Source organism: Macaca thibetana, chromosome 13 (assembly GCF_024542745.1).
Source record: "Macaca thibetana thibetana isolate TM-01 chromosome 13, ASM2454274v1, whole genome shotgun sequence".
NCBI lineage: Eukaryota > Metazoa > Chordata > Mammalia > Primates > Cercopithecidae > Macaca > Macaca thibetana.
In genome coordinates, this window is record NC_065590.1 from 9,624,895 (window position 1) to 9,650,667 (window position 25,773).

The following is a 25,773-nucleotide window of genomic DNA, read 5'->3' on the forward strand; positions in this document are numbered from 1 at the left end:
ATGTCCAAAATGTTCCTTTGCTGTATTCCATTTTAGTGGCTGTTTCCTGGAAGCAGGTGTGAGGCTACGGAGAGAGCGCTCGTTTACTGGCTTGATGTGTGAAGCCGCCTGCCTGCAAGCAGGTGGGCATCTGTAGGGCTCCTGCATGGCCCACGTGCTGCCTTGGTGTAAGTGATGGACCTCGGCAAGTATGGGTGGAGTTGGCTGTCTTTCTGCACATCAGCCTGCATTGACTCATGTCAGTTTTTGCCCAGAAATCTGTCCCTGTGATCAGCTCCTCCAGGCTGGTGTGGGTTTTTCTTTATAACTTCCTCTTCCGTTTGGGAATTCACAGATTTTGTGCACACACTCAGGTTGTCCTCAGTGACCCCCACAGCTGTGAGAGCCACCCAGAGGGCAACTGTTCGTGAGTTAAAGGCTGGGGTGGCCTGTGTTTCTTCCTGAAGGCAGGCCATGCTGAGGCAGCTGTTTCTGGGGAATCTTGCTTGGTTTTGTGTTTTTGTTTTTTTTAAGGAACATAGTTGTTGATTGTCTGATTTGTGAAATTTACAAGTGGGTGTTTGTAAAGTAGAGATGAATTAGTGGTAAACATGCAGTTTGTTCTAATGCTGCTAATTGAAGTTGACTAAATCTATAATGTTTAACTGGGTGTGCTAAGAAACTTCATTCAGCAATGACAAAGGTTGGCTGTGTCGCGTCCAAAAGGACCACTTGATCCCCTTGTGGTTCTTCTGTGGGTTTTCTTTATTCTTCTTCAAAGCCTACAATACACGGTTATGTTTAAAAAGTGAAGTTAATCGATAGTTTGCACTATCTGTAGAATTCTGGAAAGGTGATAGCCTGACCCAGCCCTTTTCTATGAAAATGAAGCCGTTGAGGCCCAGGCCAGCCGAGCGACTTAGCCAGGGCTGTGGGTCTGCCTCACAGCAAAGCCAGGAGTGGGCCCCTCACAGCCCAGGTTTGGAGGCTGGAGCCCAGTTCCATCAAGTCCCTTCTCCAAAACACAGAACAGGTGGACCACACCCAGGCACTCCAGAGCACTTATGTCTCAGTAACCCTTGTTCATCCAAAGCAGCATACGATCCAGCCCCGCTGCCCACCCTTACCTGAGAAACGGGACTCCTCTCTTACCCCCTCATGAGCCCACAGTGCTTCCCCTAGCCTGTTCATAGGTGCCCTCACGTCTGAGCTGCTCCTGACCCTCAGAGCAGAAGTGAGCTGAGACTCCCCCCGCTGGAGCTTTTTAGGGAGGATAGAGGTGTGTGCACATCTTGTTGAGAAAGTGCCACACCGGATCCTGCCTGTGTCCCCAGCCATAACAGTGAACTGGTATGAGGATGACAACACACAATGGCAGCCATCACCTGGGCTCCTGCTGCGTGTCAGACACCCCGCTAAGTGTCGTCCTCAGTTATGGGGCCCTCACGACAGCCCCACGGGTACCAGCGGTGTCCTTGTGCTACAGATGAAGCCACGTAGATGCAAAGAGATGTTACAGAAAGTGCCAAAGCAAGCACGAGGAGGCGGAGAGGCTGGGCTCCAGAGTGTTCTGAGAAGCTGGCGCAAGTACAGTTTGGCTGTGCCTTTGCCAACCACGTGCCACCTGTGTATTCCCCGGTGAATGTGCTGTCTCTTTTTGTCCGTTCGTCGCGTTTCGTTTTCCGGAGCAGGTGTGGTCCTGGAGAACGGCAGGCGTACTGAACTTTTGCCAGTGGATTGACAGTTTAAGCAGTGCTCCGGAATGCCGTGTCGCATCCTTGCCGCGTCTTATACACTCTTTTGCATATTCAAAAACGCTTGGGCTCATGGATCTTGTATATGTGTTGAGAGGTACTAAATATGTATTTTTAATTAAAAATTATAATGAAAAAAATTTTTTAATTCTCTTCATTGGCATCTGTGTTCCCATTTGACTTTCAGATTTGTGAGAAAATTCTATACTTTTAGAGCATTTTTTTTTTCAAGTTTAAATATTCCATCATTTTGTTTGCCTGCCTGCTCACAAAGGAATGGGCTTTCTTATGACTGGAGTGGAAAGTCAGGTTCAGAGCCCTGGACACAAGGACCCGTGTGGTGGTCGGGAGGGTGGGCCCTTTGTCCCAGCACCTCCCTTTCGGAGCTGGTTCCTGGTGTGCCCACCCACTGGCAAAGGGACTACCTGCGCATAGAGATGGTGGAAGACACTCAGCCCCACCTGTACGGGCTGAAGTCCATCAGTGACATTGCAGTGCCACGGGGCCGAGCAGGGGCCCTGCAGGTGCTCCCCCTGCCCTCCCGTTCAGAGAGCAGCCAGCTGGAGGCTGAGGAGGCAGGGTGGCTGCGTGGGGTTTCCCTCAGGGATGGCAACTCCCTTCTGTCGCATGAGGCTCCTTCCTCCCTGCCATCCTGTGGCAGTCCCTTCCTGAACTTGGGGATTTTGAATGGCAGACAGTAGAGTGTTTCATTATAGGGTATGCATGCCTAGAAATAATAAAAGTCAGGCCAGGCACAGTGGCTCACACCTGTAATCCCAGCACTGTGGGAGGCCGAGGTGGGCAGATCAATTGAGGTCAGGAGTCAAGACCAGCCTGGCCAACATGATGAAACCCCATCTCCACTAAAGATATAAAAATTAGCCAGGGTGGTGGCACACACCTGTAATCCCAGCTGTTTGTGAGGCTGAGGCACAAGAGTCACTTGAACCTGGGAGGCGGAGGTTGCATCCAAGATCGCGCCACCTCACTCCAGCCTGGGTGACACGGCAAGACCCTGTCTGAAAGAAAGAAAGAAAGAAAGAGAGAAAAAGAGAGAGAAAGAGAAAGAGAGGGAGGGAGGAAGGAGAAAGAGGGAGGGAGGGAGAGAGAGAGAGAGAAAGGAAGGAAAGAAGGAAGGAAAGAAAGGGAGGGGAAGGGAAAGGGAAGGAAGGAAAGGAAAGAAAGAAAAAAAGTAAATATCCTAGGTTATTCCAGTCTGGGGAAATTCGGGGTGGATCCAGAAATAGTGTACCATGGAGCCATCAGACACAGCCCAGCGACAGCAGTGCTTTCCATCCTAGGAGCAGCATCACTGATGTACGGGTGCGTGAGTGCCCAGCACAAAGTAGGGTCTTTGTGGAAGGAAGGAGGAAGGAATAGCTGCAGAGAAAGGTCAGCGTAGTGTGTGCTTGGGAGGTCTGTTCATCGCGATCCTGGCCTGCTACTTTCACTAACACCCCTGGCAGTGTAGGTGCCTGTTGCTGCAGACACAGGCCTGGAGGGGCTGATGAGTGCATGTGACATTGCGGTGATGAGACAGTGAGTGGGGCTTACTAATTAGCAGATGTGTATTGAATGCCTGCTCCATGCCCGGATCTGAGGCCACGATGGTGACTTTGTTTGTCCTTCCCAGGGAGATAAATACAGAGAGATGAGGAGGATGGTGAGACGCGCACCAGTGAGCGCTGCCACGGCCTGCGGCAGACAGGCCTTTACACAGGCAAGGCACTCTCAGGCACTTCAAGTTATTGTAGTGCCGGTTACCAATCAAGGTGCTCCGCGAGCTTTGGGATCAACCCTCATTTTACTGTGGAGGGAAGGCCAGTGCTGTTTCCCCATGGACCATGTTGCCTGCAGTCTCCTCAGGGAGATGGGGATTTGCTAAGCTTTTGAAAAAGATAATGGTTTTTGTCTCCCTCCCTCCCTTCCTTCCTTCCCTTTTTTTTTGACAGAGTCTCCCTCTGTCGCCCAGGCTGGAGTGCAATGGCACGATCTCAGCTCACTGCAACCTCCGCCACCCAGGTTCAAGCGATTCTCCTGCCTCAGCCTGCCCAGTAGCTGGGATCGTAGGCACGTGCCACCACACCCAGCTAATTTTTTTTATTTTAGTAGAGACGGGGTTTTACCCTTTTGACCAGGCTGGTCTTGAACTCCTGACCTCAAGTGATCTGCCCGCCTTGGCCTCCCAAAGTGCTGGGATTACAGGCATCAGCCACTGTCCTGGCCTGGTTTTTGTTTGATAAAGCTACATTTAAACTACTAGAGGTAAAAAGTTTCCTGGGTCAACTTCGTAGGGTCGATTAGGACCTTAGAGAGCAGGGAGGAAACTACGTGACACCTGACAACAACAGGAACCGGAAGGGACAGTTTTGGAGATGGGCTGAGATTTCATGCAAGGGAAGTTGGTGCCCAAAAGGGACGTGGAAGACTGGGGAAGCTGTCAAGAGTACATTTACTGCTTTTTCTCCGTGGTGGTCAGGAATTTAGAATTTCTTCTTCCTTAAACATATACAGTTCTTAATGGTGAGATTATTTTCTGCCAGCAGGACGCTCGGAAGAGAAAGGTCCGTGGACGAGTATTTTTGCTTTGCTCGATGTGTTTCTGCCAGCCTCAGCTGGAGAGCTCTATGCTCCTGCCCTGCCCAGATCCTTCTCTGCAGCTACGGGATCAGCTGACGGTGCCTACTGCTGCTTGCACGCTGTCCCCACTCCCCCCTCCGCCCCCAGGCCTGTCCTGCACCCTGTCCCCTTGCTTTCCACACTGTAGCCCTAACACCTCCTTCACATCTCTGAACGGCTCCGAGTCCTTCTGCTCACAGCCGTGGTGTAGCCTGTCTTTCTTGCCATGTGTACTTCCTGTCCTCATCTGAGCTCCTCCATGCCCTGCGGGACCGAAAGAGACATGCTCGGGGAAGTCCTCCCTGACCTCCTTCTCTTTATTGCGATTGTCACCATTGGTCATCATCTGCCACTTGGGTTTGTGTAACTGACTCTATCGCACTAGTGAGGTTTAGGAGGCTGCGTAGGTTCTTCACACTTTCCCTGAGGCTGAGCATTCAACAACAAATGAACAAAGAACCCTTTTGAGGACTCTGAAGAAATGAAGAAAGAAGGTGCAGCCGGAGGTGGCATTTGTAGGTATTCTAGTGTGAATTCATGGCAGAGCCAAGGGACAGCGTTTCAGGAAGGATTGTAGAGCATCATCGTGATCTGTTAAGAGTTCTCTGAAAGTTTTTGCATCTTCAATGCCATTTGTTGCTAGGGAGGAGTCAGAAATGACATAGAGAAATCTCCGAAAAAGTAACCGAGTCCCCTTTCTCCTTCATCCGGGTACCCCTCTGTTGAGCAGTGAGTACATTCTGATGCCCTTCCCGGAAGTGGATGTTTGCAGCGCCTGTCCTCTGCCTGTCTTGGCAGGTGTGCTGTGACCCTGGGTGGGGCCAGACCAGCGGCATCTGGTGCCCTCACCTGGCTGCCAGGAAAGGTCACTGTCTTTCTAGGTGCCACACCCCCCAGTTCCATCATCTTCGGCCAGCAGTCAGTGTCATGTCTGAGTCTCCATGTGACAAAAGGAGTGGGTGTCAGCCGAAGCAGCCAGCTGATGGCATTTGTGCGTGAGTCTCTTCCGACTTAAATTGGACCTTGTCTGAAATCGTTTTGTACCCAAAAGTCCATAAGCCACTCTCAGAGTTTTCTCTGACCACTGTGCCTCAGATACTGGCCCCAGTGAATTCATGTGGGCCCACCCAAAGTCAACTCAGAGCCCCCAGAAAATCGAGGCTATGTTGTGTTGGTCTGTGGGGCTTAATGGATGTGGCCTCCCAGCATCACAGGTTTCTCATTATTACTCTTGCAGTAAATATTTTAAGTCCAGATTCTCCAGGCTTAGGAAACATGCACGCCACCCAGCTATGAATTATGTCTGCTGATCCACCGCCACCACCACCCTCACTCCCGCACCCAAACCCCTTGGTCAAAAACTATCACTGTGTGCCTTTCAGCTCACCCATATATACCACGTTTTCAGATGGGAATCAACAGTTTGGCTCGTTTAAGGGGGATGGTTTGGGAGAGGAGCAGTGAGGCTGGCGGAAGGGTAGTTTTAATTTTTCAGGGCTCTTAATCGAAGTGACTGAAAGTCAACTCCAAAGTCACTGAAGGGGAACAAAAGAAAATGAAAAGTTGGCTCAGATGATGGAGAAGTACGGTTGGATCCAGGGGTGCAGCTCTTCGATGGGGCCTGTCTCTCTGAGCCTCTCCCTGCTCACGTCTGCCCTTCACTCCTTACATGAACCTCTGCAGCGTGGGCAGATGCTGCTGCAGCCCTGGCCGTGTCCTCCATGGGATGGTATTTCCCCCATGACTGTAGCAAGGGTCCCGGGAGTGCCCTGACTACACAGATATGAGTCATGGGCCTTCCCCCATGGCCAGCAAAGGCGGGGGAAGGCTCAGGGTGAGATGGGGCCCTTCTCAGAGAGGAATTTTGTTTGACTAAGAGAAGGGACAAAGGGTTCTGAACAGATCAAGACAACAGAACCACTACATTAATCTCCTGTGGCCGCCCTGTCAAAAAATCCTTAAGTTGAGTAAATTTGAGTTTTTTCCCTTTACCTATTGAAATATTATAATAAATTTTTGCCCTTCATACTCTGAATAATGGAAGCTAATCTTAGCAGCATAGCTGAAAAACTAGATGCAAATTAAATGAATATACAACAGCACAAAAACTCTTAGAAGCTGAGCTGAACATGAGTTATATTCTAACTCTTATATGGAAATGTACTTTGGTCACTTTATACCATAATCAGATCTTATCAGATCTCCATAGTATTTAATAATAAAAGCTTTTCGTAATATTTAGCTGACTTTAATAATAGGTCCTGACTCTAGTGGGGGAAATCCCCACAGATCAATAATCTCGATTCTTAGCAAAAATAGCATTTTCAATAAAAAGCTTTCTGATGAAATTTGGTTTATGTTACACATCTGATCAGCAGCAAAAATTAAAGGATTTTGCCACAGAGCTCCCAAAACTTGAGTGCACCCTGCCTAAATGAATTGGCTTGAATACGTTTCGGAAGTACCAAGTTTGTTTGACACTTTATCTGAAATCTCCAGAACTCCAGCTGGAAGATGACAACCAGAGCATGTTTTACAGTCATCTGTTATAACATCCCTTCATCTGAAAAAGGATATAAAAGATTTTGACTTTAAATTTGCTGACATTAATAATGTATGACATATTCAGGCTTTTATTAGAACCCAATCTTTAATGTCTGTAATCTTATTCAGGAAAGTTAAAACGTGCTTATTATCAATAAAAATAAAACTTGTGATCAGAGATCCAATAGCTTGATGCCGCAAATCACCACAAAAGCAGAAAGTGTAGTTTACCTTTAAATCCAACTCAGCTATTTGCCACTTAAAATTATACTATCTTCAAGCCTGTAATCCCAGCACTTTGGGAGTCCGAGACGGGCGGATCACGAGGTCAGGAGATCGAGACCATCCTGGCTAACACGGTGAAACCCCGTCTCTACTAAAAAATACAAAAAAACTAGCCAGGTGAGGTGGCGGGCTCCTGTAGTCCCAGCTACTCAGGAGGCTGAGGCAGGAGAATGGCGTAAACCCGGGAGGCGGAGCTTGCAGTGAGCTGAGATCGCGCCACTGCACTCCAGCCTAGGCGACAGAGAGAGACTCCGTCTCAAAAAAAAAAAAAAAATTTATACTATCTGTCTGCTCACCAAGTAACAAATATTATTACCTACAGTGCACATGTTATTTTATTATTACGAAATGCAGATAAAGTCATGGCACAATTTGTGGCTGGTCTTTAATGTGGCACCTGTGGAGGTGACTTGGTTAAGGAGTTTGTTCACTCTCCTTGCTGTCCATCTTGGGCAGCTCTGTGCCCAGGAGCTGTGCGTCCTTGCCTTGCAGCCCGGCTGCTGACTGGTCTGGGAGACCTCGGGCGAATGCTGAGCCTCTCCAAGCCTCTGTCACTTGTCTCATTTGTGGAGCACACTGTCAAGTGCCCAGGGCCCCTGTGTAGAGCAAACAGAACATTGCAGCTGCTGGAGGTGCTGGGGGTTACGGGGCCTCCTGCCCCGCCCAGTCCCCTGGACCACACACACATGGGATCCCAGGACTCATCTCCCACAGCAGCAGCCTGTGAACAACCGGCCAAGCTGCTGCAGATTGAACTGCAACTGGCGAAGCTGCCTCAGATTGTGTTCCCCCCGTTCATATGTTGAAATTCTAAGCCTTAATGTGATGGTACTGGGAGGTAATTATGTCATAAGGGTGATGCCCTCATGAATGGGATTCATGCCCTTATAAAAGAGACCTCAGAGGGCACCCTCAATGCTTCTGCCATGTGGACACAGCAAGGAGGCACCATCTGTGAACTAGGAAATGGGCCCTCACTAGACACAGACACCAAATCTCCTGGGGCCTTGACATAGGGCTTCCAGCCTCCAGAACTGTGAGAAATAAATGTCTGTAATTTTACTTTATAAGTCACTTGGTTTACAGTATTTTGTTATAGGCGCCTGAACCAATTAAGATACCATCAGATCTCTAAGGTTTCTTCTAGAACTTAAACACCATAATTTTATGATAGATTTAAAGAGCTTGAGATGCTCTCTGAGCCTAGTCTTCAGTGTAAGAGTTAAAATCCTGCTCACTGCTGAGCATGTCTCATGAAACAGCATCTTGCTTTTTTTTTTTTTTACGGTAACTTTCATTCTTTCATTCTTTTTCATGCAAAGATGTAGCAGTTTAAACATTATTGAACAAGCTGTAGATAAAGTCATTACTTTGTGAGAAAATGCTGGTTCATCTAATATACAGCATGCCAGCCATTAGAAGGGTTTTGTAATGGTCACATTCTAGATCATCGCAGTATGATTCATCCGAAGCACGCTGCTGTGACACCTCCAACCAAAATGCTCAAAACCAGGTAAATTCTGTGCAGTAGGATTTTATGATTAACTTGAGAATGGAAAGAAAAACATTTCATCTCTTGTCCCAAGTCTTGCTAAAACACACAACCGCACACCATCCCTCTGTCAGGGCAGGATGGGAGGCATTGAAACTGCGTGTTCTACATGGGTGAGGAGCCGCCTACCTCACATCTGCCTGAAGGATCCACCTGGCCTGCTTTGGAGTTCACTATTGACCCCAAGGTGAGCAGTCTCCAGGGACATGCCGGCGAATGCGCTCTTCCAAAATAGAAGAGTGAGCAGGGGCCCCGGACGCTGAGGGCTCCCAGTCTGCCATATTCTGGTTGGCTATGGTTTCATTATGGTAGCTAAAGACAGGCCAAGTCTGAGAAGTGGGTATGAGGATTTGCCTGTCTTGTGGAAAAAATATGTAAAATTCTGTGAGAAAAAAATCGTGTTACCCTGTTAAAATAAACACACATTGGAGTGCAAACTGTGCCTCTGTTACAACTGAAAGCAGTAGGTGGTTTTACTTTAATGAAGGATGAGGCGATGAAGCGGAGATGTGTAGAAAAACTACACACAGAGAATGAAAGGAAACTGGGATCCCGGTGCTGCCTCTTTACCTACAAGGTAATGAGTTTGCCTTCAAATTAGAGAGAGGCGGTCGCTTAGAGCCTGCACCACTCAGGGACTTGCCCTCGGTCAGGACGCACAGCTGCAGTGCTCCCGTCTCCCAGGCGCACATGAATCCTTGTTTGTTCTGCAGCAGAAATCTTCCCTTTGAGATGTCCTGGCTGTCAGCTGCCTGGGTCACAGCTCCAGGTGAAGTCCAGGCAAGAGGAGAAGGACGAGGGATCACTGAGTCCCTCGAGCCTGCCCCCATGTAAAGGCTCTCCTGACTCTAGGGTTGCAGTTGACTTAATTATCCTCACACAGAAAGGCCACCTGCACTCTTGGTGCATTTTTCTCTTCCCACTCCCCCTCCTGCCACTGAGACACCTTGCCCAGGCATCCTCCCCCTGGCCACCGCTTTCTTGCTCTGGTATCCTTAGCATTCAGGAGGACTGAGCACATTAAATCTTCATATGCCAGCATTCAGGGTCTCCCATCCCTTCTGTTCTAGATGACCCTGGCTCTGGCCACTGGGCAGGATCAGGGTGCAGGGAAGGAAAGGGACCTGCTTTCTCAGCAACCCAGCAACTTGGTCCCATTGACGTCTTTCCCACACAGTACCCCTCCAGCCTGCCAAAACCTGTTAACTGCTGTTCTGGGGCCCTGGCCTGTCACTGGTATTATATTTCTTATCCAAAATCTTCATTATCTGAACCTCAGCCCCTCTCCCATCTGTAGACACAGGGGCCTGTTCATTCTGTAGAGAAAGAGAAAAGATTTCTCTTCGCCTGGGCGTGCAAGCGGGCAGGGAGGGAGTGGAATAGATTGTTGGCACCCCAATTCAGAGTCCTAGTTTCATTTCCCATAGAAATCATATTACAGATGATAATGCTTTCCATAGAAACCATGCTGGACGCCAGTCACTATCAGAACTATGCTTCTTGACTATTATGGATTGAATGGGGATTTACTGGGTGTGCAGTCTGTGCCACATCACTGGCTGGGTATGTTGGGCCAATTCCCTGACCTCTTGTAGCCTCAGTTTCCTCATTTCCATGACTGAAGAAGTTGCCCACTTTGTCACAGGACTGTTGTGAGAGTTTAGATAACATAGGTGTCAGTAAAGTCAGGTGCCTCTCCATCCCCAGACACCTGCCTCTTGAATTTCACTGCACCAGCAGCTACATACAGCATTGCTCCCATGCAAGAGCGTTTGCTTCCCAGGTGGCAAAGTCTGGCAGGCAGGCTTTCTGTTTTGGTGGCCATCTGACACTGATAGGATGATGACCAAATGTTTTTAAAGAGGGCTTTGGCCTTCTTTTGGTAAAATACCATTTAGAGCAACAAGAAAGCCACAGCTTAGTTAATAAGAGTAATCGTTGTTATCCACAGAGCACTTCCTGTGCTTTATAGCATCAGCTGAATGCCGGTGCCTCTCATGGGCCCGATGGCATCTTCCTGAAATTCATACGAAGTCCCAATCCCCAGGACCTCAGAAGGTGATTATGTTTGGAAATAGAGCCTTTACAGAAGTGATTAAGTTAAAATGAAGTCACTGGGGTGGGCCCTCATCCAGTCTGACTGGTGTTCTTATAAAAAAGGAGATTGGAACACAGACACACTCAGAGGGAAGACCATGTGAAGACACACAGGAAGAAGACAGCATCTGCAAGTCCAGGAGAAGGCCTTGCAAGGAACCAACCCTGCCAGCACCTTGATTTGGACTTCCAGCCTCCAGAACCGTGAGGAAATAAATGTCTGTTGTTTAAGCCACCCAGTCTGTGGTACTTATTATGGTAGCCTGAGCAGACTAACATGTTCACATCTGGGGGGTAAGAAAATCAGTACACAGACATTTATTAAGTAATTTGACCAAGAGCATGTAGCTCTCTGTCAGTCTGCACTGACCCTCTGAGTTGCCCCAAAGACTACTTAGATCACATTTGAGCAAAACAGGTTAAAATTGCTGCTGCATTCTTGCTATGTACAGTGTTCCAGTCTTAATGGAGAAGTATAAGCTCTGTGCAGGCAGAAAGCATGCTTGTCTGCTCATTTCACCCCCCACCAAAGTCTAGATTGGTGCCTGGTATGTCTCAGGAACTCAGTGGCTGTATTAATTAATTTAAATTACCGTGTTTTGTTTTTGAAAGAAGTCACTAAAGTAGAATATTCATGTATCAGTTATAAAGTGTCTGTATAACATATTGTGGTGGCCACTCTCTAATGTCTTTTCTGCTGATCTTGTCACCTTTATCTTCATGGCCTGATGAATATTCCAAAACCCGCTCTTCCACAGGCGTTTTTTTCTCAAATAGCTTTTGGAAGTTACATGTTTGCAAAGGTCCATTAAAAGTTTATTGTTCATTGTTATTTCTGGACATCATTGTTGCCAATAAAAGTCGGCCTCAGCCTGGCCCCCGTGGTCCCAGCTTGCTAGCTGTTTGATAAGGCCGTAAGGCCTTCCTGGTTGAGCTTCGGGCACCACTGCCTTCTGGACAGAAAAAGTTCGCTTTCATGGATGGCCTGCCTTCCGGATTGTGGAGCTGTAGTGTTATCATGGTGCTCTCATTGTGTAGTTGAACCATCCTGCGTTTGAAATCCCATGAAAGGATGAGTTCTCAGATTTGGAGGTTTATGCTTTTATATAATGTGAGTTAACCCAAAGTAGAAATCTAAGTGTTTCACCTGTTCTAATATTCTGGCTTACTCTTGTGTCTCCCATTCATGTGAATAAAAAGTGGTACAAAGAGAAACGTCAGAGGACATTAGCATAAATGAATCAGTGTATTTGCTCTGAAACGTATGTGGCCTCACATGCCTCCCGGTGCTGCGTGGGTGCACGTCCTAGGGCAGTGGCTGCTGGGCAGGGCCGATCTGCCCCAGGGGGGCGGCAGCCCAGCTCTCCACCATTGAGGACAATCAGCCTTTTTCCCCTCTTGACCTCCTGCCCACTCAGCAAGGCGATAGAAGCACAAGTAATTATTAGGACTGATCCCCCTTTATTCTAGTTTAAGGAAGAAAAGGAGAAAGAGGTACAAGAAGCTACCCATGGAAGTGCTTTGAGGAAGTCATTTTGAGGAGTCTACAAATGACTAATCCTCCACACTGGTTAAGATAGAGGTCAAAGCAGAGCTGTGGTGGGAGCACTCATCTCTTAGGACAGCTAGGGAAGGCCACGTCTGCCTGTGTGGGGTGTGTCCCCAACTCTGGGGCTGACATGCTTTCCTCTTGTAGAGTGTTCCAGAATTCCATGCATTTTAACACAGTTAAAACATTTTTACCTTAGGGCTTTTCTAGCATTTTTCATCACGCACAGGAAGAAATGTCTCCCATTCTGATTCAATACTCACATGTGTGACTGAAGAAACAGTACTTACTGTAATTGTGTTCGATAGAATGAAATTTTCTACTTTATTCCCTTAAATTCAACACATACCTGTAGGCTGGTTGCAACCCATTAAAGTGGTTTTTATGATCCACTAGTGGGCTTTGAATCACAGTATGAAAAATTGTGTCTTCAATTTAAGGTATCAGCTAAGTTTTCCTAATGCACTCATCACAATCTGTTGTGGGAAATTAGTCTGCTGTTTTGAAAGAAGAGAAGAATTGTAAGACGAGAAGAAAGGTGAAGATGATGGGTTTTGCCCATTAGGGCTGTCATGCTGTCCAGGGGTGAGGGGTGAGGGCAGTGAGTGTCCCAGGAGTGGAGGAGGCAGTGGCGAGGCAGTGGCAAGGCAGCTGGGGGCAGGGCAGGTTATGCAAGCTGTGCTCCCTAAGACTGGACGGTCTTAAGAGTTCTAACGGGTCTTTGAATTCATTTAGTCTGACTTCCCACCCATTCAAGGAATGAAAAAGGTATTTTGTCTGCATTTATACTTTATTTTTTTCAGAGGCACAGGGATGCTCTAAAAACGGTTATTTCAGAAGGAAACCTTCTACTCTTCTCGTTATCTTTTGTGTCAGTGGTACTTCCGCATTTTTTGGTTTTGTTTGATTTTAGAGACAGGACCTCACTCTGTTGTACAGGCTAGAGTGCAGTGGAGCGATCACGGCTCCCTGCAGTCTGGAACTCTGGCTCAAGCCATCCTCCCACCTCAGCCTCTCCAGTAGCTGGGCCCATAGATGTGCACCACAGGTGGCTAATTTTTTTTTTTTTTTTTAATTTTTTGCAGACACAGGGTCTTGCTATGTTGCCTAGGCTGGTCTCAGACTCCTGGCCTCAAGCAATCCTCCCGCCTGGGCCTCTCAAAGCCTGGGATTCCAGGCGTGAGCCACCGTGCTGGCCCTGTGACGTTTTTATGGGTAAAATAGATCCGTTTAAGTAGTTCTCAACTTTAAGTAACTTCACAACTACAGGAGGCAGCTGCCAGCAACCTTATTTTTCTGATGGTAATTACAGTTTGTAAGCACTGTCCATGTGTCCCCTTGTATTTAACCGCCAGAGAAACTGCGTGGAAATCCCGGTAGACTAGGGAGTGGGGTGGTGCCCAAGTGCCCCGCGCCACTGAGCCTTGCTGTGTCTCCACAGGCCTTGGCAAGACGCGCAGGAAGACCAGCGCGCGGGACGCGTCCCCCACGCCCAGCACAGATGCTGAGTACCCCGCCAATGGCAGCAGCGCCGACCGCATCTACGACCTCAACATCCCGGCCTTTGTCAAGTTCGCCTATGTTGCCGAGCGGGAGGATGAGCTGTCCCTGGTGAAGGGGTCGCGTGTCACCGTCATGGAGAAGTGCAGCGACGGTTGGTGGCGGGGCAGCTACAACGGGCAGATCGGCTGGTTCCCCTCCAACTACGTCCTGGAGGAGGTGGACGAGGCAGCTGCGGAGTCCCCGAGCTTCCTGAGCCTGCGCAAGGGCGCCTCGCTGAGCAATGGCCAGGGCTCCCGCGTGCTGCACGTGGTCCAGACGCTGTACCCCTTCAGCTCAGTCACCGAGGAGGAGCTCAACTTCGAGAAGGGGGAGACCATGGAGGTGATCGAGAAGCCCGAGAACGACCCCGAGTGGTGGAAATGCAAAAATGCCCGGGGCCAGGTGGGCCTCGTCCCCAAAAACTACGTGGTGGTCCTCAGTGACGGGCCTGCCCTGCACCCTGCGCACGCCCCACAGATAAGCTACACCGGGCCCTCGTCCAGCGGGCGCTTCGCGGGCAGAGAGTGGTACTACGGGAACGTGACGCGGCACCAGGCCGAGTGTGCCCTCAACGAGCGGGGCGTGGAGGGCGACTTCCTCATTAGGGACAGCGAGTCCTCGGTAAGTGCGCTGCGCCCGCAGCTCTGGCTGGAGGCAGTAAATGCACCTTGCACAGTGGCTCTGTGTGCCGCGCCCATTTCACATTGTGTGAGTACACTAGAAAGGCGGGAGATGCAGATGAATGCAATTTAGTGTAATGTTTGCTACTCCGTGATTTCCTTGCATCTGTTTTGGGGATCGTGGGTGTCCATTTCTGGAGGTGGGAGGTTAACTGAAAAAATGTTTGTAGCTGACAAAGGTGGTTCTGCTTCTCTCCGAAGATTCCCCCTCTTGTATTTTACAGACTCAAACGTCATTTTCTCTCCTGGTTGCCCATTGTGTGTACGTAGAAGGCCCGAGTGATTTACTTTGTTTCCACTCGGTCTGTTTCCCAGAGAAAGCAATCTTTGCAAGACTGGTGGCCGGTTTCTGACACCGCCTTTTGTTGTTTGCTTGCTTTCTCTTTGTAAACCGTATAATCCCAAGGTCATTGCCACGGCAGGCAGCGCCACTGAGTTCATCTCTGAAAAGCTTTTAGAGCACTTACGAGATGAATTGAAAAGAAAACAAGGGTTCTTGAGAGAGATGAGTTTTGTGTGTGTGCAGTGAGTGGGAGATATGAAGCCACTGGACTGGGGCAGCAGACCCACTTCCAGGGGTGGGCAGGCTGGGGGCAGTGAGTTTCAGACGTGGGGGTGGAGCCTGCATCCCAGAAGGCAGCCTTTTCATGTGTGAAGGAAATATTCGACCAGTTTTGCAAACGCATCCCAGAAGGCAGCCTTTTCGTGTGTGAAGGAAATATTCGACCAGTTTTGCAAACGTCTTTACAAATACACCTTCTACAATCGAGAGACTTCCAAAACAAGCATTTAGGAGTTTGATGTATTTGAATTGTATTGGTTCTAGTAGGCTTCAATTTCATTTTTAAATGCACACTGTAAGACTGGTAAGTATGTACTACCTGCTGCCCCTGCTGTCCTCTGAAAAGGTTACTGGCACAATAAATAAGTGCACATTCAGGAGTCCCGTTGACTGATCAGAGAGGCATTCAAAGCCCTCCAGAGAGAGGCAAGTGGGATCTTCTCCTCTTTGAGGAAGGAGCATCGTGGTGGTGGAAACTGGACTCCTTTGTGGTGTCATCAGTTTTGCGGAGCCTTAGATGTGCTTGGACGGGAATGCCAGCCTGAAAGCTAACTTCATCTGAAATCTGAACTCTGAGATTTTCTTATCAAGTCACCAGAGTTTATCATTCCTGGCAAGACATCACATTGAATTGTTCTCACATGACGAGAGCTCTGTGCACCATTTCCTTTAGATCGGGTTTGAAGCCTTAAGCAAATTAAGGACAGCAGCGCTTTTAACTCAATCGAGCAGAAACTTAGAGAAAGTGCTGGAAAACCAATTACAATATTAAGTGCTTGGTCCAGAGTCCTTAAGGGCTAAGTATAATGCACAAAATATGATCTTGGCTTAAAATGTTTGAGTTTGAAGAGACTTCTCAGAAGGAAGTCCTGCAGTGTGGAGACATTGCTCCCAGTCGTTCTTCTTTCTGCCTAAGATTTGGGGAGATGAAGAAAGACTTTAGAGAGTAGATGAAAAAGGTGTTCTCCAGGGTTGCTGGCCTTAGGGAGGACCTATGGCTTTTCTGTGGAACATGCACAGGTGGTCATTGTTGTCTGAATTCAGGGACCAGATCCCTTTGGATAAGGAGGGATGCATGCATTGGCTGGGTTTCATCTCAGAACTCTACACCCCACTGTCTCAGTTGCCTTGCATTGTTAGAGAATGAGTTAACTTTTTCAAAAGTACTAAAGCACTAATTGATTGTATTTCCTTTTAACAATTTTTTAATTGGGGGCCTTTCAAGATGTTTTGCATTCTCTCCTAACTTAGAAAGTCAAGGAGCAATATGTATGATTCCAGGAATATAGGGTGGAAAGGGCTTTACTGGCACTTGCATCGGCTCTGCACACATAGCAGCACCGTCTTGGTCTGAGGCTCCACGTGGCCTGATGCTGTGCAGGGCAGCTTGTCCTGATGGATCTTGCCGTGACACAGGCCATTTTCAGCGGTTAGTGTGCATGCCTTGTGCCACGGGGATTCTACAAGAGCCCTGAGGTGTGTGGCTTCTTTTCTCCTGACCGCAGAACCGGGCCAGGTTTGCTGCGTTTCCTGTTCATGACCAAGGCTGTTCTCAGCTGTCATCTGTGACTGCCGGGGACCTGTCCTGGTGGACAAGTGGACAAGTCCTTTGCTTGTTTTTTTTCCCCACCATCCGCTGCCTCCCCCCATCCCCATGTGTTTCCCTGCTCATTTTGCCATTTCTCAGGTTAGAGCTGGCTTTCACAGCCACCACCAGGCCACCAAGAGCCCTTAGGTTCATGTTCTGACATAATTCCTTCACAGCATGCCAGGATGGAAAGGTTTCTGAGGGGTTCAGCCTCCCTGCAGGACTCAGAGGCAGGCATCTTCATTTAATTTCCTTTTTTCTTGGAATCTTTGGGCCTGGACCTTTCATTGAGGTTACCACATGAAGCCTGGCTTCTGGATAAGCACAGCTGTTTCTTTTGGAATGGATCTTCAACATGCGTATCAGTTTTTAAAATACCCTGAGTGACTGCAGTGTAAATGAGCTAGACCCTTGCTTGATGATATTGAGAGGTGCTTATTTCAGGGAGGACAAACATTGCCACATCCTGCGCTATCCACTATCAGTAAGTGCTGGGTATTTCAGAAGTATCTGTTGGATATGTTAGATGAATCAGTGAACTAACAAATGAACGAACCTGTTGGGCCCTCTTTCCTGTCCTGAACTTCAGTGCCTACTGCTTGTTCTTCCCTTTCTTATTCCTCCCTCGCTCTCCTCTCTCATCTACAATTGTCATTTATCCTTAGCAGCTAAAGGTGATATATTGTTGGTGCTTATTCTCCATATTTCATTATCATACCTTCAGCTGTGAGCTATACCTGCTTAAATCCAGAAAACTCAGAAATCCTACTCACCCTGTGTGTGTCCCTCATAAATCCTTTTATATTTTGTCCACATTGATGCTATGGATGTGGCTAGAAAGCTGTACTTAAAATGAACAGTAACCCTTTACTGGGTTTCTGGTAAACTGTACAAGTTGTCAGTATTTTATTAATTGCTGCATCCCCCATCCTTGTAAAAGTTGTTCAGAAAGTGACAGATCACAACTAGGATATGGTTGGAAAAGGTGCACAGCTGGCCTGGGTGACTTGCTGGACAGCATCAGCCACAAGTCTGGGAAGCCATTTTCCTCTGTAAGATTTTAGATACCGAAGAGGTCATGTATTTATTGTGTCCTGCAATAATATTAGATACTAATATTGTCATACAATACATTTGTTTCCAATAGAGAAAAACTCTCCTGCTAAGGATAATTTAATGCACATATTGGCCATACTAAAAGTCAATGGATGTTTCATTTCTCTTTTTAAAAATACATTAAGAGAGTTTGGCCAAGAAATTAATTAGAATAGTTCCTTTCTGTATTTTCAAAGTTATAATATTTCTTATAGAAATTATAACTTCTACCCAAAACTCTTATTTGCAGGCAATTTCATCATTCCATTTCTCTAAATAATGATTCTCAAACTGTGTACTGTGTATCAGAATCGCCTTGAGGCTTGTTAAAACAGAAATTGCTGGGTCCTACCTGCAGTGGTACTGATTCAGGAGGTCTGGGGCCCAAGAATTTGCATTTCTATTAATAACACGTTTCTTGGTGGTGATGCTGCTGCTTTGGGGACCACACTTTGAAAACCCTTGATCCCTATGGTGCATTCCTGGTGGTTTTATACATTCTTGCGACTGTTATTAAAACCATTTCTGCATAATACTACATTTCCAAAATTATAAAACTATTGTCACAAAGCTGACCTTCATTTAGAACTATAGCTTTTGTTGAGTGGAATTTATCTCTTGAAGTGTATTTCTGTTGAGTTTTTTGGGGTTTTTTGTTTTGTTTTGGTTTTGGTTTTTTTGTTTTTTACTGTTTAGAGTTTGAAAATAAACTTGCTGTGTTTCTGCTGGTGAATTGGAAGGAGGCAGATTGTCAGAGCAAAGTGAAAATTGCTTCCAGGGTTTCATGGTTAGGCTCTGTGATCTGTAGGTGTTTCTTCATAAATGAGTTAATGTTAAGATGACTTAACCTTAGGTTGCTATGAGCAGTGCCTGTAGGCATCCTTCCAGTTTCAAAGATAACAAGTTATTTTTAATTGCCAGGCTTTTTGCCCAGTACAAAATGGAAGTTTTAAGCCTGGATTTTTGTAATAGTTCTAATTTTAAGCATATTTAACTCTTGAAGATGGAAGGGCCTGCAAGACCATGCAGTGCAGGCTGTTATCTAGAAGTTTAGTGCTCATCACCTGATTCTGATTCTGCCTCCTCATTCTGGCTGGCTCTTCAATGCTGACCATTAAAACACAGCAAGCAATGCATCATTTACTGGGATCTGTGAACACAGGCGTCTTACTAAAAGCTAGTGCTTTTAATACAATCAGTAGCAAACCTGGTCAGTAAGAGGTTCATAATTTCTTTCGGGACCATGGCTCTTGGTTTTTCCCAGAAGGTGGAGTTGTGCTGGCCTCGTTCTGGGAGCTCTCCACGGTTGTCACGCACTGGGGTTAAAATTGCAGCTGTGGCTGCAAAAAAATCCGTGACTATATTGTCTTATAGATTTAGACATCTCTTTGGTTTACAGAACACCGTTGTGTTACAGTGTCCTACAGTGTTGAGTAGAGTAACATATTGTGCAGGTTTGTAGCCTGGGAGCAACAGGCCATACATTATAGCCTAGATGTGTAGTAGGCTGTACCATCTACGTTTGTGTAAGTTCACCCTGATGTTTGCACAATGACCAAATCGCCTGATGATGTATTTCTGAGAATATATCCTGTCATTAAGCCATACATGGCCGTATGTGTGTGTGTGTGTATACGTGTATATAGATATACACACACATATAAATATACATAATATATACACACATATATGTAAAATGGCCCTTCTGGTAGGTGTGAAGTGGTAGCTCACTGTGGTTTTGACTTGCATCACCACATAACTTTTAATCTCGGCTTTGCTTGTCTTCATTCAGGGGGCATATGTCTCCCCTTTTGAGTTGTATTTCTGTGTGGGGTCTCTCATTTATCTGGGGATGTTTCTCATGGCACTATTACTAAGCATTTCTTTAACATGACCTCTGTAGCATGGCAAGAGCAGCACAGAGTAACAAAATAGAGTTTCAGATCCCTGTGGAGTTGATAACACAGAAAGCAATTTAAATTAGTTCATTGTAATAACTGATGGTGGAGTCATTTGCAAACTGGTCTGCTCACCCATCTTCCTTACTGCATTGCATTTTAGCATTTTTAAAATCCCATCTACAGTATAGTCATTGGAAGTATAACAGAGTCAAGCATAGATGCTGCCACAAGCGAGCAGGAGAATACCCATGTATAATTTTCTTCAGCCACCATCCATGGCAATAATTCCAAAGTGTGGTTCCTACACCAGCAGCATCAGCATCACCAGCAAACTTGCTAGAATGCAGATTGCCCCAGCTTGCTGACTTCAAATCTCTGGGGTAGGGCTCTGCAACCTTGGTTTGAAGAAGCCCTCTGAGTCCTTTTTTTCTTCCAAATCCTGAGAACCTATGAACCCCTGAATAATTCCGATGCTCCAATTTGAGAACCACTGCATTGTGGAGTATGCACTTGATTCAAGCCCTTATGCGTACTGTTTGTGTAATATGGTAAAATTCTGACTTAAGTTGTCACTCAGTCACATCAGGTATGACACTGTGGAAAGACAAAGAATAACAAGGACAATATTCTAAAGGCCTATACGGTGAGGTGTTACATGTGACTTTGGGAAATACATTTGAGGATGGGGAGGGCTAAACACACACATGCATACTAACTGGAAAGTGAACAGGGAATGCTCCGTTTTCCTAGATTAGGTAGATGGGAATTGGAGGGCTGCTCTATAGTTGATGATTGATTTTTCATTTATGTAAGTAAGATTACTTCCAAAGTTAATGAGATGAATATTTGAACATGTCAGTGTGGACTGGCTTCAGGCCTGCAGAGTAAATATTTTATAGAGTGAACATTGATAGGAGAATAGGAAATGCTGGTGAGACTCATCACACTTGGGGCAAGGAAGAGAGAATCTGATGTAAAAACAAAGAGCGCTGGGTCACCTGACAGCTAGCAGCATAAGTATAGACAGGAGTTATTTTGATTAAAAGAAGGCTACCTCAGACAACTAGGGAGGTGACCGAGTAGAATGGTAAAACTGAAAGGCAGTTTTTCTGAGATAAAAACAGAGAAACTATTAATCAGTGGATCACGATTTGCCTCTAACCTATTTGTTCTCACTTTGGGGAGGTAAATGAACCACTTCTGTGGATAGAAGAGTGCCTTCTGTAAAGAAGTAAAAGGATAAAAACATGTCTTTACCAAAAGAAGATAATGATACAACTTGCGATAAGAAACCAACAGGACGACCTCTCTCTGGGAGTAGAAGGAGACGTGCAGATTATTGATGCTTGGAGACTTCAGCGTGGCTGGAGATCAGTCCAGGGTCTGTGTGGGAGGCCTGGTGAATCACACAAAGGGCATTTCTACCCTCATCTTTTCATAAAGTCCAAAGTGAAAGATAAGGAGAAGTTTTAAGGTTTAAAGAACCAAAAGGACCTGGAACAAGGCCCCTTCCTCCCATTTCCTCCTGACCATTGTGCTTAGAAGAAAATCACATTAATACGTAAGCTTTCAGGGATGGAGGAGGAAATAAAGGATATTAAAGTCTGTCCTCGGCCTTCGTTTTTTTTTTCCTTCTATGAGAAAACAATGATTAAATCTTGAGAGAGGGAGAGGCGTATCTGATCAGGACATCTGTTTTATAAATTGCAAAGGTGCTTTTCAGCAAGTATTTGAGGCAATGGATCAAGCTGGTGAAGCCGTAGAGATGGGATCAAAGAGTGTGCTCTCTACTGTTCTTTTCTAAAAGTACCCACTTACCACAAGCACAAATTGCAAAGAGATGAGGTATAAGAATTACCTGAAGGCATGAATAATGGAAGAGGTAGTCAAAATTAGAAAATTTTAAGTCTGCACGTTTGTGGCACACCAGATACTCTGAGTCCGGTGTGGGCATGTAGAGTTAAATTGGGTTCTCGCACTTAGTTATATTCAAACATAGACTCTAAAGCCTAAACAAAAACAACGGTGATCATAGAGGCTCCGAGAGAGGTTGGTTTTCCACCAACCTGTTAATTGTCCTTAGATTCCACTTGGAAAAATGACTGTCTGAAAAGAAGGGTAGAATGAATGGGTTGTACTAATTGTTCGTTCTCCAGAACCGTTGATTCAAAAACTATGAGAATAGAAAAATCATTCCTTAAAAGAAATACTCATAGAAGGACATAACAGGAAGAAGTGGTCTGATGTTTGAAAATTTGAAGAATTTGCCCAGTAATCAGCACAAAGAAATTCCTATATATCAAGTAAGTACAGCGTTTGGAGATGGAAAGTGTAGGAAATGTGGACAGTGGGAGGCAGCACAAAGGTGGCAATTAAAGAGGAGAAATCAAAGGGCAGATATTTCAAAACCCGGGGACTGAGTCTAGTTAGGTTTTAGTCCAACCACAGAAAATCTTAATGAGTGTCGTGTCCATCTATGATGGCTTAAAAAGATGTCCATAAATTCTTTACTACTCTTTGCTTCAGAAAGTAGAGCCTGACCCTCTTCCCATAAGCATGGGCTGCACTGAGCAACTCACTTCTAATGACCAAGATGTGGCAGAAGCGATGGAGGGCAGCTTCCGAGACGGGCATTGTGGGTGGCTCTTTGCTCTCTGTTGATCTGTTGATCTCAGCTGCCATGTTGAGAGTACATTCAGGCAGCCCTACAGAGCCCCCCGGGGGTTCATGTGAGCAGACCGCCTTGGAAGTAGAGTCTGCATCCCCGATCAAGCCTTCAGATGACTGCAGCCTCAGCCAGCATCTTGACTGCATGTTTCAAAAATGTGTTAAGATTCTTTGACAAGCTTAAATGTAAAGTACTCTGCCATACTATCAGTACTCATACTTGTTGAGGAACGAGTGTGGCGTGGTCCTTTTTCATCTGATTTCTTGAAGTCTGTTCTAGAAAGCCAACCATGGAAGGACTACAACAGATGAGAACGGGACTGATGGAGTTGCTTTCATGGGAATCATTCCCTGGCGCCCTTTGGAGGCAGAGTTGTTTTGGGTCAGGAGTAACTCCGCCTCCATCAGATGCAGGGACTGACTCACTTTGAAAGGAAGAGACCATACAGCAGTGTCCCAGCTGTCCCTTCAAGGGAAATTCCCTATGAGAGATGTCTGGAGCAGAGCCAGAGTCCTCAGGACAGAATCGGAAAGGTATCTGCAGACTGGCACTCCCTCCATCATGGGCTGCTTTGCCCATAAATCACATTCCCATCTTTTTCTGGTGGCCAAACATTTGTTGATGGGCTCCAACACTGCCGATGTTTGTTCCAGATTTTCTTTCTTCCAGTTCTCAAACTGCATCAGAATCCCCTGAAGGGCTTATTAAAACACACGGTGCTGGAGGTTAAAACACAGATGACTGGGCTCCACCCCAGAATTTCTGCTGCAGCAGGGTTGAGGCAGAGCCTGAGAATTTGCATTTCTTTTTTCTTTTTTTTATTTAATTATTTTGAGATAGCGTCTCACTCTGTCATCTAGGCTGGAGTGCAGTGGCGCTATCATACCTCACTGTAGCCTTGACCTCCCGGGCTCAAGTGATCCTCCCACCCTGACCGCCCAAGTAGCTGGGACTACAGGTATGCACCACCACACCTGGCTAATTATTTTAAATTTTGTGTAGAGATAGGGTCTCACTATGTTGCCCAGGCTGGTCTTAAAGTCCTGGCCTCAAGTAATCCTGCCACCATGGCGTCCCAAAGGGCAGGTATTACAGGTGTGAGCCGCCATGGCTGGCCCCTGAGAATATGCTTCCTAACCAGTTCCCAGAGGATGCTGATGCTACTGGTCTTAAGAGCACACTTGGAGAACATCTTAACTAGTTCATCTTCACACTTCACTTAGAGGTGTTCAGTGGTAACATGTAACGGTGTATGTTAGTATATAGATTGGTCTTTTTCAGATTTCCTACAGAAAATCTACTCAGTTTAAATCAAAGAGCACTCCCCAACTTTTAGCACTCCTGCTTGGCATAAATTGGTTCTACATCCTTAACTTTAAGGTTTCTGGTCAGGAGCACACAAAATTAAAAATTACCTCTTCTGCTATGAAAATTTTATTGCTGCAACTCATGCATGCATACAGGCACACACACACATCGTGATGTTAAATTAAGGAGCTTGAATTAAAAGCAAATTTCCCTTATGTAGAAAGTCATTTGTTGATCATTTGGCTTAATTAAAATTGGGAGTATCATATATTTACCATGATTCACTCCCATACTGCCTCCACTAAAAATGATGCCACTTTATCTCTAAGATGAGCCTGGCTTATAGTAAACTCTGTGAGACTGCCCTTCATGTTTTCCTAAAGGCACAGACTTCTAGTACAGAATATACATCTTTACAGAATATTAATCATCTATAGGCTGAGGCCTAATCTGAGATTAACCTTCTGATTTCTTCCTGGAGTTTCATCCAGGAGCATGCCCTGGGCCTCACATGGCGATGAGATGGGGCTTTTCCCCTCAAAGGTTTGTTCTTATTTGGTCTATTTGGGACAGAGGTATGCATAAATACAAACTATGCTTACAATTGTTCCTTTCATTCTTTTCTGTTAACAGCTGTGGCTGGTGGGTGAGCCCAGCTGCCTTGCACAATTCGAGTCTTCTCAGGCACTCATTCCCCTCAGTTGTCATTGGTATAAATGGAGTGATTCCTTGTTTTGCAAGGGTTGCACACTTCTTATCAAACATATTTGGGCTTTTGTGAACTCTGTAATAGACAATGGCCTAGGCCTTTGTTAACTGTCTCAGGTCCTGCTGGGAGGTCGCAGAGCGGGGTCGAACTGCTGGACCCTCAGAGCAGGAAGTTCCTGGGCTTTGAGAAAAGCAGAAAGCTGGTCTGGGAATTCCATGAAAAATTTCAGATGTTAGGCTGTGGTCCTGCCACTGGCCAGGCATGAACCTGGTGCTAGCTACCAAGCCAGTGGGTAGAGGATTTACCTTGTTTGGGGTCAGTGAGGCTTCTTAACAGCGGGATAGCCTTTGAGCTGAGCCTTAAGGGAACAGTTGATCATGAGGAGACAGAGGATGGCCCCAAGAACACCACGAACAGGAGTGACATTGGGACTGGGGGTGGGAAATCCTTTAGTCTGATGGATTGGAACCACAGGCAGAGGCCAGTTGGGTAGGTGAATTTTACTCTCGGGCCCTTGAGGGAGACCAGACTCCCTCCTCCACTCCACCAGCCACACTGCCTCTTTAGTGCCACAGAACAGGACCTGCTTCCCTTTCTTCACCAAGGTGCCAATTTCCCGGGCAGTCTCTACCAGCCCTGCCTCGGAGAGCACAGGCTCAGCTCCACATTGTCCAGAGGGCTCTCCTGCCCCCCAGTGCATACCTGTGTGTGCACACACATTCATACATTCATACACATGCACTCACACGCTACACATACTCTTACACACCCTCAATACTCACATACTCCCTCTTATATCTGCACACGCTCACACACTTAGAGCTCTGGTACCTGTTGCTCCTCTCTCATGCAACTCTGTTTTTTGTTGTTGTTGTTTTCTTTTTTTTTTTTTTTCATAGAACTTACTGCCCTGTGCAGCCATCTGTCCACCTCTATTTATCTGCTCCCCACACTGGATTGTCACAGAGCATTTGTCCTGCATGCACACACACATATCCAGGGTACCGCCTGCCTGGCATGTGTTAGTAACTAATTGTTATTCATTTAATGAATTGATCAAAACTTGATATTTTTGTACAAAGAATATTTATCATTTAGTATCTTCTTTCCTGCATGTTTTTCACCAAATGAGATAAAAGACCTCTCTCTCTCTCTTTCTCTCTCTCTCCATATATATATACACACATTTTTTTTGTTTGTTTTTGAGATGGAGTTTCGCTGTTGTCGCCCAGACCAGAGTGCAGTGGCGTGATCTCGGCTCACTGCAACTTCCACCTCCCGGGTTCAAGCGATTCTCCTGCCTCAGCCTCCCAAGTAGCTGGGATTACAGGCACGTACCAC

The 25,773-nt window shown here is 46.4% G+C and overlaps 2 protein-coding genes across 5 annotated transcripts in view; both read left to right on the forward strand.

Annotated features, from left to right (window-relative positions):
* Positions 1-25,773, forward strand: part of ECRG4 (ECRG4 augurin precursor) — a 903,650-nt gene that overhangs the window by 691,106 nt on the left and 186,771 nt on the right. The window lies entirely within an intron of this gene.
* Positions 1-25,773, forward strand: part of NCK2 (NCK adaptor protein 2) — a 149,308-nt gene that overhangs the window by 120,999 nt on the left and 2,536 nt on the right. For 2 of the 3 annotated variants that reach the window (XM_050754215.1, XM_050754216.1), the window contains exon 4: positions 13,821-14,542. The exons of the other annotated variant lie outside the window; for it this stretch is intronic. In XM_050754215.1, the coding sequence (XP_050610172.1) occupies positions 13,821-14,542 (722 nt within the window). The remainder of the gene's footprint in view (positions 1-13,820; positions 14,543-25,773) is intronic. 3 annotated transcript variants of the gene reach the window in all.